This window comes from Eleutherodactylus coqui, chromosome 12 (genome assembly GCF_035609145.1).
Source record: "Eleutherodactylus coqui strain aEleCoq1 chromosome 12, aEleCoq1.hap1, whole genome shotgun sequence".
Taxonomy (NCBI): Eukaryota; Metazoa; Chordata; class Amphibia; order Anura; family Eleutherodactylidae; genus Eleutherodactylus; species Eleutherodactylus coqui.
In genome coordinates, this window is record NC_089848.1 from 131,425,633 (window position 1) to 131,442,382 (window position 16,750).

General features: G+C 45.1%; 1 protein-coding gene across 1 annotated transcript in view; it reads left to right on the forward strand.

The window, feature by feature from the left end:
* Positions 1 to 16,750, forward strand: part of MYO3A (myosin IIIA) — a 236,852-nt gene that overhangs the window by 173,115 nt on the left and 46,987 nt on the right. The window contains exons 23-28 of the mRNA XM_066584921.1: positions 8,205 to 8,284; positions 8,384 to 8,418; positions 10,579 to 10,588; positions 11,581 to 11,655; positions 12,732 to 12,937; positions 16,139 to 16,250. Coding sequence (XP_066441018.1) covers positions 8,205 to 8,284; positions 8,384 to 8,418; positions 10,579 to 10,588; positions 11,581 to 11,655; positions 12,732 to 12,937; positions 16,139 to 16,250 — 518 coding nt within the window. The remainder of the gene's footprint in view (positions 1 to 8,204; positions 8,285 to 8,383; positions 8,419 to 10,578; positions 10,589 to 11,580; positions 11,656 to 12,731; positions 12,938 to 16,138; positions 16,251 to 16,750) is intronic.

Here is a 16,750-nt window from a genome sequence, read left to right on the forward strand (position 1 = left end):
GTGAATAAGCCCAAACTATATATATCCATTTGCAGTTAGCTCCCTCTTCTGGTGGCTTTATGCAGCCAGGATTCTGTTGTTTAAAGGGGTTCTCCAACCCCACAAATTTATTTTACAAACAGCCTGCAATGCTATAAAATAACCAAAAGGACAACGTACCTTGCCAAACCCTTGATACTCCAGTGCCGAAGTGTCCCTGGTGAAATGCCAGTCTTTCTTTTTGATGGGCTCTACCATTGTAATGTGTCCTTGGAAGTAGTAGTGATGTGTCAACACCAATGAGGCCACTGCTGTCGCTGGTGATTGGCAGCAAAGGTCACATGTAATGTTGACACACTGCTGCTGGAGCCAGGGGATCAGAGACCGTCAGGGGATCGGAGACCGTCAGTGGATCGGAGACCGTCAGGGGATCGGGGACCGTCAGGGGATCGGGGACCGTCAGGGGATCAGAGACCGACAGGGGATCGGGGACCGACAGGGGATCAGAGACCGGCAGGGGATCAGAGACCAGCAGGGGATCGGAGACCGTCAGGGGATCAGAGACCGTCAGGGGATCGGAGACCGTCAGGGGATCGGAGACCGTCAGGGGATCGGGGACCGTCAGGGGATCGGGGACTGTCAGGGGATCGGGGACCGACAGGGGATCAGGGAAATATCTGCGATAAATAAATACAGTTATATCACAGAATTAAATATTTTTATATACAATTCTGCACTTTCTAGGTACATACGTTTTTATGTATCCATTTTACCCTCTAACCATTACCATCCACCGTTTCGCCACGATCTCTGCCATCAGACATACTTTGTTTTATCATCATTTTACATTGGGCTTGTCTAGATTTTCATGTATTTTATATTACTTTGACCTCACAGTGCTCTACCTCTCCATATAGGTGCATCTGGAATATTCCTTCGGCCAATTACCACTCACTGTTTGCTGCTATGATGAAGCTTATTTTACCTTGTCTTTGATTATACAATGTGGGGGGGTTTCACACCTGCGTCGGGTCCTGCTTTCCTGCTCCGTTCCTGCATCTCAGGACAGAACTGAACAGCGCCGGACAGACAAGTAAACATGCGTGAAAAAAAATCGCATGTTGTACTTATAATGGCAAAAACTGCAACACATCCCACTTGCCCCTGCATGTGAGTGCGATTTTTGCCTCCCGTAGGAAATAACGGGTGATATCACCCAAAAATAGGATGTGCTGCAATCGTTCCATCTTGCAGCATGAATGTGAGAAAAATCAAACAAACAAACACATTGCAAATAATCCGATCCATTTCTGTAGGAGTGCTGTGGGTCTCGCAATGCACAAAACTCACACGATAAAATCACCGTGTAAATACAGTTTATGGGATTTAACAGATGAGCGTATTGGCCAATGCCCTCATTGCTACGGAGCGTATCTGCGCATGAACTATTCAAACTCTATGAGACAAAATCACCCATCTAATACAGCGTGTCGGTGTGTAAAATAATGTATCTGTTTGTAAGACAGGGTGTCTGTTTGTATGATAATGTATCGGGTTGTGAGGCAAGGTATCAAGTTGTAAGACAATGTATCAGTCTTTACCACAGGGTATTGGTTTTTAAGATAGGGTATTGGGTTGTAAGACGGAATATTGCTTTGTAAGACGGTATCAGTTTGTAAGATGCAGTATTGGTTTGTAAGACGCGGTATTGGATTGTAAGACGCAGTATTGGTTTGTAAGACTCGGTATCGGTTTGTAAGTCACGGTATCGGTTTGTAAGACGTGGTATCGGTTTGTTAAATGCGGTATCGGTTTGTAAAACGCAGTATCAGTTTGTAAGGCGGGGTATCAGTTTATAAGATGGGGTATCCGTTTGTAAGACGCTGTATTGTTTGTAAGACAAAGTATCGTTTTGTAAGATGCGGTATTGGTTTGTAAGTCGCGGTATCGGTTTGTAAGATGCGGTATCGGTTTGTAAGACGCAGTATCGGTTTGTAAGACGCAGTATCGGTTTGTAAGACGCGGTATCGGTTTGTAAGACACGGTATCGGTTTGTAAGACGTGGTATCGGTTTGTTAAATGCGGTATCGGTTTGTAAAACGCAGTATCAGTTTGTAAGGCGGGGTATCAGTTTATAAGATGGGGTATCCGTTTGTAAGACGCTGTATTGTTTGTAAGACAAAGTATCGTTTTGTAAGATGCGGTATTGGTTTGTAAGTCGCGGTATCGGTTTGTAAGATGCGGTATCGGTTTGTAAGACGCAGTATCGGTTTGTAAGACGCAGTATCGGTTTGTAAGACGCGGTATCGGTTTGTAAGACACGGTATCGGTTTGTTAAACACAGTATTAGTTTGTAAGGCGGGGTATCTGTTTGTAAGACGCAGTATTGGTTTGTAAGATGGGGTATCGTTTTGTAAGATGCAGTATTGGTTTGTAAGATTGGGTATCATTTTGTAAGATGCGGTATTGGTTTGTAAGTCGTGGTATTGGTTTGTAAGACGCGGTATCGGTTTGTAAGACGCGGTATTGGTTTGTAAGACGCGGTATTGGATTGTAAAACGCGGTATTGGATTGTAAGACGCGGTATTGGATTGTAAGATGCGGTATTGGATTATAAGACGCGGTATTGGTTTGTAAGATGCGGTATCGGTTTATAAGACATGGTATCCATTTGTAAGACACGCTATCGGTTTGTAAAATGCAGTATCAGTTTGTAAAGCGGGGTATCAGTTTATAAGACGTGGTATCTGTTTGTAAGACTGGGTATCGGTTTGTAAGACGTGGTATTGGATTGTAAGATGCGGTATTGGATTGTAAGACGTGGTATTGGATTGTAAGACGTGGTATTGGATTGTAAGACATGGTATTGGATTGTAAGATGCGGTATTGGTTTGTAAGACGGAGTATCGGTTTGTAAGACACGGTATCAGTTTGTAAGGTGGGGTATCGGTTTGTAAGATACGGTATCAATTAGTAAGGTGGGGTATTGTTTTGTAAGATGCGGTGTTGGTTTGTAAGACAGGGTATCGGTTTGTAAGACGGGGTATAGTTTTGGAAGACACAGTACTGGTTTGTAAGATGTGGTATCAGTTTGTAAGTTGCGGTATCGGTTTGTAAGTCGCGGTATCGGTTTGTAAGTCGCGATATCTGTTTGTAAGACGCGGTATTGGTTTGTAAGATGGAGTATAGGTTTGTAAGATGTGGTATTGGTTTGTAAGACGGAGTATCGGGTTGTAAGACAGGGTATCAGTTTGTAAGGTTGGGTATCGGTTTGTAAGACGCGGTATCGGTTTGTAAGATGCAGTATTGGTTTGTAAAACAGGGTATCGGTTTCTAAGACAGAATATCAGTTTGTTAGGCAGGGTATCGGTTTGTGAGACTGGGTATAGTTTTGTAAGATGCGGTACTGGTTTGTAAGATGTGGTATCGGTTTGTAAGTCGCGGTATCGGTTTGTAAGTCGCGGTATCTGTTTGTAAGTCGCGGTATCTGTTTGTAAGACGCGGTATTGGTTTGTAAGATGGAGTATAGGTTTGCAAGATGTGGTATTGGTTTGTAAGACGGAGTATCGGGTTGTAAGACAGGGTATCAGTTTGTAAGGTTGGGTATCGGTTTGTAAGACGCGGTATCGGTTTGTAAGATGCAGTATTGGTTTGTAAAACAGGGTATCGGTTTCTAAGACAGAATATCAGTTTGTTAGGCAGGGTATCGGTTTGTGAGACTGGGTATAGTTTTGTAAGATGCGGTACTGGTTTGTAAGATGTGGTATTGGTTTGTAAGATGTGGTATTGGTTTGTAAGACGTGGTATTGGTTTGTAAGTCGCGGTATTGGTTTGTAAGTCGCGGTATCGGTTTGTAAGACGCGGTATCTGTTTGTAAGACACGGTATCTGTTTGTAAGACACGGTATCTGTTTGTATGACGCGGTATCTGTTTGTAAAACGCGGTATCGGTTTGTAAGACGCGGTATCGGTTTGTAAGACAGTGGATCGATTTGTGCGGAGCGTTCTTTAGAAGAACTCCTTTGTGTAAAGTGTTAAGGACCGTTACACATGACCGGTCACATTAACCTTTCAAGCCTTGGGTTCCAAATTAGTTCATACCTGGATGCATCAGAGAGGCCAAAAACTATATGATCTATAGTAATTAGCTCTCACAGATATGTAGAGATGTGCCGCGGCAAGTATATACAGCCCACTCTGCTTAAGGCGCGTACACTGAGCGTTTATTGACTGATTATAGTTCTAATACAGGAAAGCAATACGTCATTAGTCACGAGGTTTAATCTCATTGGGTTAGAAAAACATTAAGAATCATGCATTGTTTAGTGAGAATATATCTGTTATATTCTCAAGCGTCTGTTTCATTTCAGCGTTATCTCGTCCTCCCTTGTATTCACTTTGTTATTCAGCTCGCTGTAGTACAGTCAATTCCCTTGTCCAAGTTTCTCCGCAGCTGTGTCCAGACTTGGTTCTCATGAAAAAGAACAGAGAGACACATCATTACGCATTGCAACGAATCTCCTGCTCTAAAGCTATTTCTGCTTGAATAATTGTTTCACTACACACAAGCTTATTTACGTCTTATAATGCTCCATTTTGTATCTAGCGGCCATTTTGAGACAGATTCTTTATTTTTTTATGAGCCTGTACTTTCTCAAATCCCCCTAGAAACTGTCTCAAAATAAACAATACCTTATAACTTCTACTGGGCGGGGTAAGGTTTGCTTTCCCTATCTCTAGTTTATGATCTATGCCCTACCTATCATTGTTGGTCAGCTGTCCAAGGGCTAATCCCTTCCCCGACAACTAATCCTAACTAACTAAACACGAAGACCTAGTAGACACAGAAGGGATCTACAACATACATGCTACTCTAGTCTAATGGCTGGGAGACTAGAGTGGTCACCCCTGCTTCTGCTGAGACAGATCCATAAGGGGACAAATCACTCTGTTGTATTATAGGCATATAGCCATCGCCTGGGGTCTCTATATCTACGTATACGGGGGCGACAGGTACCATCTGATCTGTAAGCTTAGCACAGGAGCGTTTTATGCAGGGCACAATACAGACAGAAAGTAGCAGGAGTATGATAAGAGTAACCAGAATCCCTATTCCTATCTGCATTAAGAATTGTTTCCATTGTCCGGTCCATACAAACCACTCATCCCAGGGGTTAGTTATCCCAGAATTACGCTTCAGCTCTTCTGACAATGTGGCCAATTTCTTTATTGCGATAGTCACTTTACCTGAGGGCCCTGTGTTATCTGGAATATATGTACAGCAAGTTTTCACCAATCATTTTACAAACACCACCGTTCTCGGCTAGCATCATATCCAGAGCCACTCGGTTCCGGAAAGCCATGGTGGCCGTGGGGCCCAACTGATCAGCAAGCCCCTAAAGTGCAACTCTTGTATAGCTCACGAACCCCTGCTGGTTGTAATATATATACAAACATTCTTATTGATGGTTACTATTCCAAACAGGGACTCAAATCCGGCCTTAACTTGATCCCTGGCCTCAAACCCATCCGGCACCCCCCTTGGCACTCCGATTGCATCTATATATATATACACATGTGGATCAAACCTGCCACCTGGTTTCAGATTGTGATGCTCGTCTGTAGGACCTGAGAGAGAAGCAGAGACCACAGAATGCGTTATTGACAATTCCTTGGAGAGACCTATGACAAAATTAACAAGAGAATCATTTCCCAAACTTGGCTACTGTGACATGTATCCTCCGGAGAAAAAGAAAAACTAATGGAAGACACTCAATTCAAGATTTACCCGTTTCCTTCATTGCCCATGGATCTACTTTCCCACTACTCCGCGGATGGTAGGGTGTGTGAAAAGCCTGGAATATACCCAAAGCAGACACGATGTATTGCATTATTTCACCTGTGACATTTGTACCTTTGTTAGACTCAATCACTTCCGGTACCCCGTATCTGCGGATTACCTCATTCATGAGCTTCTGTGCGGTTACCTGCTTATTTACTTTGGTAACAGAGTAGGTCTCCAACCTGAAAAGAAATCAACAACAAGCACATATTCATGCTTCCCAACAAGTGGGAGCTGAGTGTAGCCAATTTGCAATCCCTGAAATGGGTAGAGTGGTCTAGGCAAGCGTTATGTGGCAAATTTACTTCTGCCCTGTTGCTTACGGCAAAGATCATGCAAAATTGGACAAATGATACAGCAGCTACAGAAAACCCAGAAGCCACCCGTCCTTGCTCAAGCGTTGACATCATTGCTGCTTTGAACGGGGTTTTGGATGAGGCGAGCATCGCCACCATGCTGAAGGAGGTGCTGGAAGGCCTGGAGTACCTGCATAAGAACGGCCAGATCCACAGGGATGTTAAGGCTGGAAACATCCCCCTGGGTGAAGACGGCTCAGTGCAGATCGCAGATTTTGGCGTCAGCGTGTTTCTAGCCACAGGAGGCGACATCACCAGGAATAAAGTCAGAAAGACCTTTGTGGGCACGCCATGTCGGACGGCACCGGAGGCGACGGAGCAGGCCAGAGGACACCGGAGAAGCAAGAGGCAATGCCATCACAAACCACACAGTGAAGGCAGCGGCCCTGAAGCCGTGGAAGAAAAGAAGAATTTGACAATAACTTTGGACTTTGATATAAACCTTGGACTTTGACTACTTTGATATGAACTTGGACTTTGATACAAACTTGGACTTTGATATGCTAAAGACTTTACAGTTACAAGCCAGCAATGAAGAAAAAAGACAAATGGACTAAATATGGGAGCAGCAGAAATAGGGCGGTCAACAGAACTTGCCCACCACGGTCCCTGTGCCCCATGATGGCCCAGCTGATGCACGGAAAGACACACCTACCGGGGGTCTAGATGTCCGCCTTGAGGTCGTGTCCTCTGGCCTGCTCCGTCGCCTCCAGTGCCGTCCGACATGGCGTGCCCACAAAGGTCTTTCTGACTTTATTCCTGGTGATGTCGCCTCCTGTGGCTAGAAACGCGCTGACGCCAAAATCTGCGATCTGCACTGAGCCGTCTTCACCCAGGGGGATGTTTCCAGCCTTAACATCCCTGTGGATCTGGCCGTTCTTATGCAGGTACTCCAGGCCTTCCAGCACCTCCTTCAGCATGGTGGCGATGCCCGCATCCTCCACCAGCTAATTACTATAGATCATATAGTTTTTGGCCTCTCTGATGCATCCAGGTATGAACTAATTTGGAACCCAAGGCTTGAAAGGTTAATGTGACTGGTCATGTGTAACGGTCCTTAACAACTGGCGTAGTCGGCAGGATATTTATTGATTGACGCTGATGATAACCATTGGACTGCGACACAGACCTGGATTGATGATATCAGCCGTGCCAAAGTCCGGGGACTGATGAACCCCATACAGCGCGGTAAGTCACATATATACATATATATGATGTCTGCCGTTGGTCTGTTTTTGTACGTTTGATTGTAGTCTGTCCTGCGGTCAGTCGAAGTCCAATGGTTATCATCAGCATCAATCAATAAATATCCTGCCGACTACGCCAGTTGTTAAGGACCGTTACACATGACCGGTCACATTAACCTTTCAAGCCTTGGGTTCCAAATTAGTTCATACCTGGATGCATCAGAGAGGCCAAAAACTATATGATCTATAGTAATTAGCTCTCACAGATATGTAGAGATGTGCCGCGGCAAGTATATACAGCCCACTCTGCTTAAGGCGCGTACACTGAGCGTTTATTGACTGACTATAGTTCTAATACAGGAAAGCAATACGTCATTAGTCACGAGGTTTAATCTTATTGGGTTAGAAAAACATTAAGAATCATGCATTGTTTAGTGAGAATATATCTGTTATATTCTCAAGCGTCTGTTTCTTTTCAGCGTTATCTCGTCCTCCCTGGTCCTCCCTGGTCCTCCCTTGTATTCACTTTGTTATTCAGCTCGCTGTAGTACAGTCAATTCCCTTGTCCAAGTTTCTCCGCAGGTGTGGGAGGACTTTTCCTGATAAGAACTGTTGTCCAGACTTGGTTCTCATGAAAAAGAACAGAGAGACACATCATTACGCATTGCAACGAATCTCCTGCTCTAAAGCTATTTCTGCTTGAATTATTGTTTCACTACACACAAGCTTATTTACGTCTTATAATGCTCCATTTTGTATCTAGCGGCCATTTTGAGACAGATTCTTTATTTTTTTATGAACCTGTACTTTCTCAAAAGTACATTTTCTGTCTCTCCTTCAGGCAATCTTGCTCATACTAAAACAAAAGCAAGAATAAATTCGCAATTCTGGGCAACACCGAAAACTTCCAGCCGCAACAAGGTACAGAGACGTCCTTTCCTGTAAAACCCTTTCCTTGTGTCACTGCAGTGATATCATCATGTAACATCACCTCGCTTTATTTATTTTCCATCCATCAAGCTGGATATCTTAAGGTTGTACAATACTTGTTACTTGTGTGAGGTAATGACATTTCTTTGTCCTCTGTCCGTCAGCTTTGTAGAGTTACGGAGGTATTAGGATATCTAAACAGCGTAGATGAGTCCCATGTGTACGATATTACGGAATTGTGTATGTGGTGGTGTGAAATACACTGATAAGCCAACAGTCCTGGGATAGCGGTATGTAAACTGATGATGAAGTGGCGATACCTAATGGGATGGCTTGGGGACACCCACTGCTGTATAAGTTGGGAGGTGATATCTAGTCAGTGCTGAGTTCTTTATTTAATGGGATATGGGATCAGAAGACCCACCAGAGCACTTCTGTAATCACCACAATAGTGGACACAGAGCATCACCTGGATCCTAGAGGACGTAATGTGGCATGGTCTGATGAGTCACAGTACCAATTGTTTCAATGATATGGTATGGTTTGTGTGTGGCACAGACCCCATGAAGCCATGGACCCAAGTTGTCAACAAGGCACTGTGCAAGCTGGTAGTGGCTCTTTACTGTTGTGCGGTTTTCATGGCATGGGTTAGGTCTAGTCCACCTAAGCACATCACAGACCGATGCGCACCATGTTTAACTGCTTGGTGACCATTTGCAGCCCTTCATGAACTTTATGTACCCCCACCATGATGAGATATTTCAGCAGGATAATGCACCTTATCATCAGGCCCAAAATGTCCAGGATTGGTTGGAGGAGCACTCTGGAAAGTTCGGGTTCTGGAAAATCGGGTGGCCTGCTTGTTCATTTGACATGAGCCCAACCAAGCATTGCGGTAAAGAGGTCCATTCACACCCAGGATCCTCCATCTACAAATACCATAGGGCTGTGGTGGACTATCCAGATGGCTCAACATCAACAACCCTCAAGACATATTCCATCCACTTCTGGAATGGATGTCACACTTAGTTGCTCTACTTCGCCGGGCTAGAGAGGATCCTACATTACATTAGTTCCTGTCCCATGACTTTTGGCATGCCAGTGTATTTATCAGTGTTGCTTATACTATTGACTATTTAAAGGAACACTAAACCTAGAAACGAATGGTGTACAGATGCAGTAAACATGAACTTCCTATTTAACATGTTTAAACTTAAGGGGTTTTCACATAAGAAAATGGATTTTCTAAAACAGACGCACACTGCACAAACCAACCATAAACTCCCTCAGATACCTAAAAAGTAATTTTCTTGCTCCACTGGAATGGACCACCACCTATTGATATAGTTTACCCCCTTGGCTTCCAGCCACATGAAATTAAGCTTCTGCTCTTAGTCACCCAGCTTACCTTGCAATGACTTCTCTGCCAGGACAAGGAAAACTAAGCTGCCCTTCTGTCTCTGACTACTGGCCCCTTCATCAGGTACACTAAGCAGGCGTGGTTGGAACTCCAAGAAGTTGTACTGCGCATGCTCTCAAGGGTCTGTTCGCAGCTCTGCAACATCCGGTCCCTCTGCCCATGTAACTTCTAATGCTGAGGACATCACTGCCATATAGACAGGAGCAGAAAAGAATTCTGGAAGCCTGATGGACATGGCATCAGCGGAAGTTGTGAGTTTTCAGGAGGGCTGTATCACGTGAAAGTCGGTGAACGGCACAAAGAAGATGAGTAACATACTTGGGGTATCCAGTGAGTGGTCCATTTCCGAATAACATGGCCAACAGTGGACTATGGGAGGTCTAAAAGTGCTGCGATGTCCCTTACTGATTGGTTGGTGACATCCCACCACCAGACCCCGTTGTCAGCTCTACACCTGGTGACATCCCATCACCAGACCCCATTGTCAGCTCTGCACCTAGTGACATCCCCCCACCACACCCCATTGTCAGCTGTACACCTGGTGACGTCCCCCCACCAGACCCCGTTGTCAGATCTACACCTGGTGATATTCCCCGCCAGACCCCGTTGTCAGCTCTACACCTGGTGACGACCCAGCACCAGACCCCATTGTCAGCTCTACACCTGGTGACATCCCATGACCAGACCCTGTTGTCAGCTCTACACCTGGTGACATCCCCCCACCAGACCCTGTTGTCAGCTCTACACCTGGTGACATCCCCCCATCAGACCCCGTTGTCAGCTCTACACCTGGTGACATCCCCCCACCAGACCCTGTTGTCAGCTCTACACCTGGTGACATCCCCCCATCAGACCCCGTTGTCAGCTCTACACCTGTAACATCCCATCACCAGACCACGTTGTCAGCTCTACACCTGTAACATCCCACCACCAGACCCAGTTGTCAGCTCTACACCTGGTGACATCCCACCACAAGACACCGTTGTCAGCTCTACACCTGGTGACATCCCACCACGAGACACCGTTGTCAGCTCTACACCTAGTGACATCCCCCCATCAGACCCCCGTTGTCAGCTCTACACCTGGTGACATCCCACCACCAGACCCCGTTGTCAGCTCTACACATGGTGACATCCCCCCACCAGACCCTGTTGTCAGCTCTACACCTGGTGACATCCCACCACCAGACCCAGTTGTCAGCTCTACACCTGGTGACATCCCCCCACCAGACCCTGTTGTCAGCTCTACACCTGGTGACATCCCCCCATCAGACCCCGTTGTCAGCTCTACACCTGTAACATCCCATCACCAGACCACGTTGTCAGCTCTACACCTGTAACATCCCACCACCAGACCCAGTTGTCAGCTCTACACCTGGTGACATCCCACCACAAGACACCGTTGTCAGCTCTACACCTGGTGACATCCCACCACGAGACACCGTTGTCAGCTCTACACCTAGTGACATCCCCCCATCAGACCCCCGTTGTCAGCTCTACACCTGGTGACATCCCACCACCAGACCCCGTTGTCAGCTCTACACATGGTGACATCCCCCCACCAGACCCCGTTGTTAGCTCTACACTTCGTGACATTCCTACCCCCCCACCACCACCACCACCACCACCACCAGACCCTGTTGTTAGCTCTACACCTGGTAGCATCTAATGGTTTCTGTACTGGGATCTCCTGTATGATCCCCTCCTTTATACATTTATGCTCACATATCAGCTGACGGCACAGGACTGCTGGGGGGCCAATACTTTTGTCAACATAATGTAGTAGTTAATTGAAGAGGACGCTGTACATTCATATGTTTAGAGTTAACCTCAGTATCACAGTAAATCCGTCTGCATTATTTCATCAGGGTGATCTTGGAGACGCTCGTCATCCTCAAGAGACAACCAATATGAGAACACAAACGGTGGCATCGTACTTTAGGGTAATGTTCTCCAATTTAAAGATTACGCCCGCCTCGTCAACTTTTCAAAAACCTATGACCGTATTTTAGGAGAGTGTTGTAAATAAATAAAAAGGAAGGAAAAGTCATTTTGTTTATAAATTTTCTTCAAAATGTAAATTAATTAACCCCTTAGTGACCAGCCATATGGGTTTTTACAGTGGTCACTAAAAGGCCTGAGGCTAGGCCACCGTGTTACTATGGCAGCCTAATCTAAGGACGGCACTGGAATCACATGCAGGACAGAGCCGGGTCCGAGATGACAGCCAGGATCCTGCACTAGCATCTGGGAGTGGGGAAACCATTTAACCCCTTACATGCCACAGTTGATTTGGCAAAAAAAACCATTTTGGGTCGTGGAAGGTGGCGATGCAAATACAATCTTTTAAGCATAATAGCAAATTTTAAAAAATTCTAAAATTGCTGTTTTTTGTCTCATTATCTTGAAAAAATGCAATAAAAAAGATCAAAAAGTTACATTTACCCCACAATGGTCGCACAAAAATCAATACATCACACACTGGAAAATTAAAAATTATAGCGGTGAGGCAAATACATTTTTTTAAGTGTTTTTTATGTAGAAAAACAGTAACACAAATGAAACTATATAAATTTGGCTTTGCCGTTCCCATCTGGAGCCGCAGACAGAAGAAATAAAAATGTCACGGCTCTTGGAATGTAACGATGTAAAAAAAAACAAAAAAACGGACTAGTCATTAAGGTGCAAAAGAGGCCGGTCACTAAGGGGTTAATAACTAGCTGCTCATATGCAAAATGGGACCAGGGCGAAGTAAAACTAGTCCTGCAAAAAAAAAGCAAAGTCTTACAGAACTACCAAAAGTTATGACCGCCCATATGATGAGGCGGTCAAGAGGTTAAATTAAACCTTCCCAACATCACATATGTCCCATCGTGTACTTGCACATTAGTAGGTTTAGCACAGACTATATATATATACAGTACATAGCGTGGGACGTAGTCATGGCAACCAGAGTAAAGCCTTCCGTTGCCTCCACCTGTGTACAGGTAAGTGTTCCTGACTCCTGTTTCTGTTGCAGTACTCCTTGATGGACTTATTGTCCAAGATGGTGGTGGGTCAGCCGCACTTCGTACGCTGCATCAAACCAAATAACGATCGCCTGCCAAGTAAATTTGATCGGGAAAAAGTATTGGTGCAGCTGCGGTACACGGGGATCCTGGAGACGGCGAGGATCCGCCAGCTGGGGTACTCACACCGCATCCTGTTTGCCAACTTTATAAAGAGGTAAGAATGAGGAACTCCGTTGTCATGGGAACTCTCCGCCTCCCGCATACTGATGGGTAGTCGGCGACAAAACGCTTCCGCAGATCTGGGGATTTCAAGCAGAACTTTAAAAATACACATTTTGCTAAACTGCTAATGCATCACTTGTAGCTCTTAGAGAGAATTACCCCGGGCACTGCGCAGCCTCGCCCATTGTCTAATCTGATTTTATTTGCTGATTGTAGATATTTTTATTCTAATGACTGTAGATGACTGTGGGGGCGGCCATCTTGCCAGAGCTGCAGTTAACAGCATTTAGAGAGATGCTTTACAGCAGCCACATGGGCCATGGGCAGAAAGGGAGAGTATTGTGGGTATGCTCTGTGACCTGTGTATGGAGGGGCAGGAGGTGAGCTGTGACATCACCTATTGTGAATGGTGGGTCCTGTGTTGTCTATGCATGTGTCACCTCTCAGTGTAATCCTGTATGTGCAGGGAGGGGAGGAGGGGAGCTGTGACTTGTGAATAGTGGATCCTGTTATCTATATATAGGTGTCACCTCTCAGTTAGAGATGAGCGAACGTACTCGTTTCAAGTACTTACGCACCCGAGTACCGCCATTTTCGAGTACTTCAGTACTCGGGTGAAAAGATTCGGGGGGCGCCGGGGGACGGGGAGAGGCGTTGCGGTGCGGGGGGTAGCAGCGGGGAACAGGGGGGAGCCCTCTCTCTCTCCCTCTCCCCCCCCACTCCCCACTGCTACCCCCCATGCCGCCACGGCGCCCCCCGAATTTTTCGCCTGAGTACGGAAGTACTCGGAAATCGCGGTATTCGGGCGAAAAAGGGGCGTGGCCGAGCACGTTCGCTCATCTCTACTCTCAGTGTAATCCTGCCTGTGATAATGAGATGACGGCTGAGAAGTTTTCTGTACAAAATAGGAAGTGTCAGACTATTATTAGGCTTAGTGGTCAGTGTGCAGGGAGGAGAGGAGGTGAGCTGTGACATCACCTATTGTTAATGGTGGATACTGTTGCAGTGTCTGAGCAGTGGGAACTTCTCCTGCTCCTGCCCTGGCTGACCCTCTCTACACAGGCAAACAGGATCTAATTATTAACCCTTTTGGGACCCACTAATTGCTTGTATGTTTTAAACACCAGCTGAACTGATGAAGGGGTTATCCTCAAAACGCATTTCCATAAGCTGAGCCATAAAAGGAGAAGTTTTTCACACCTCTGGTCACTTCCTACTTGCTTTAACCTGGAGTATTGCGACTTCTCCACTGCCAGTTTTTTAGTCCTATTCCGTTATCTGGGGGCTCTGGTCCCGGCAACACTCTTCCTTCTCTTCAGCTCTCTACTGGTACACATTCACAAGTCCCTAATTTGCAGACATTAACCCCTTAATTTCTGCAAACACCAATACACATTTTGCTGAATCATACCACATTCAAAGACAATACACAAGACAATGCAGTCTGCATATCTCATGCTTTTTTGAGGGTCCCTGTTGTTCTGGACCACTACACTGTGTTATCTATATATAGGTGTCACCTCTCAGTGTAATCCTGTCTGTACAGGGAGGGGAGGAGGGGAGCTGTGACTATTGTGAATGGTGGCTCCTGTGTTATCTATATATAAGTGTCACCTCTCAGTGTAATCTTGTCTGTACAGGGAGGGAAGGAGGTGAGCTGTGACTATTGTGAATGGTGGCTCCTGTGTTATCTACATATAGGTGTCTCCTCTCAGTGTAATCCTGTCTGTACAGGGAGGGGAGGAGGTGAGCTGTGACTATTGTGAATGGTGGATCCTATGTTATCTATATATAGGTGTCTCCTCTCAGTGTACTCCTGCCTGTACAGAGAGGGGAGGAGGTGAGCTGTGACTATTGTGAATAGTGGATCCTGTGTTACCTATATATAGGTGTCACCTCTCAGTGGAATCCTGCCTGCGATGATAATGAGATGACAGCTGAGAAGTTTTCTCTACAGAACAGGAAGTGTCAGACTATTATTGGGCTTAGCGGTCAGTGTGAGAAGTGCAGGATTTCAGGATTTCTTAAAAATTTAGGTTATGGCGTTGAAAAGTTAAAAAGAAATCTCCAAAAATTCAAAAAAAAAAATCTATTCAATGTAAAAACTTGATTTATATAAAAGGTTATTTTCTGATAACACAAAACGTTAAGTTTCAATGTGAACAACACTAAAAAATAATACAATACAATAAAGAGAACTGTTGTGTTAAATACGGGTGTTCAGCATGTAACACCTATCAGCTTTGTACCTTTACTCTGCAATTCCTCCTGGAAATGTATAAATATATTGACAAATGGGTGTTACCATTCCTCTTGCTAATAGTCCAAGGCCAGCGATACCTAAATCCATTATAGCCACAAGTGTCCTAGCCTGACCCAAACTCCAAGTATTATAGAAGCCTATGATGTTCGTAGTTGTGGTCAGGAGCCGGGCGTTCAGGCTTGGACCCTCATCCGTAATGTGGCTGGAATAGACTGACCTTACACTGCAGCACTGATTGGACGGTGTAGGGGCACATTCCACTGACAAGAGGAATGGTAACCCTCAATAGTCAATTGAGGGCGGATTGCACCAATGATCAATAAGAGGTGATCTCCGATAAAGTCAAAAAACACTTCACCAACGCGTTTTACATCGTGATCGGGTTTCAAATCTCAGAAGATATTGAACCCTGATTTTGGTGGATCAATCTCGTTGATCCAAGTTCAACTAGTGAATTCCAACATGGTGGAATAGGCTGATAGTCTGATAGGCGTTTGCTGCTGGTAGCAGTCATGTTTTTCCATCGCTAGGAATGTTGGGAAGATCACCTGAGTACAGCCACCAATCACCCTGTGATACATTCCTTCTAGGTTCAGTCTTTGATCGCAGATCAGTTGAACTTAGTTTTGCAAATCATAGATCACAATGTGTTGGTAAAACCCATTTTGCTTGAACCAAGTTCAACAGTTGATCCCAGTTTATCTGAAGCGGAATCAGCAGCGTAATTGGCGCAACCGGTGGTAGGCATAGACCTCCAGGAGCAATAAGAAATAACAGTACAATGGAGAGCTCCGAACCGCCATCGTCTGAGACACGAGCCACGCTGTCCTTCCCATTGTAAGGATGGACACCATGACGGAGACCAACCGAGTCTCACAGTGAAGATATGAACTCCGCCAACATGTAACAATAATCTCCGTGTCGTTACAGATACCACCTGATTTGCTTTAAGTCCTACGAGGACCCACCGGTCAGCCCCGAGTGCTGCGCGTCCATACTGGAGAAAGCCAACCTACAGCACTGGGTCCTGGGGAAAACAAAGGTATTATGATATTGTGTGACTCCATGTAACGGCTGCGAAGGAAGCCATTAACAGCAGAAACTACCCTCTTTCCCTGAAAATAAGACATACCCTGAAAATAAGACATAGCATGATTTTCCAGAATTTTTGAGGATGCAAAATGATTTTTCAAGCTTTTTGAGGATGCTTGAAATATAAGCCCTACTCCAAAATTAAGCCATGCTAACAGTTAATTAAAAAAGTCAATTTAAATAGTGTCCAGGCAGCGATACATGTAAAAAAGTTAAACCTTTTTGAACAAAAATTAATATGACACTGTCTTATTTTCGGGGAAACGCGGTAGTAGAAAGCCGAGACGACGACTGTGATGTGTGTGTATATACATACATACACATATATATATATATATATATATATATATATATAGTTGTTCCAAAGGATCCCCCGATGTGAACCCCCCAGAACTCCTATTAATGACCCTCAGATACAGAAATGTATACAGAATTAATGGAAACAGAAAT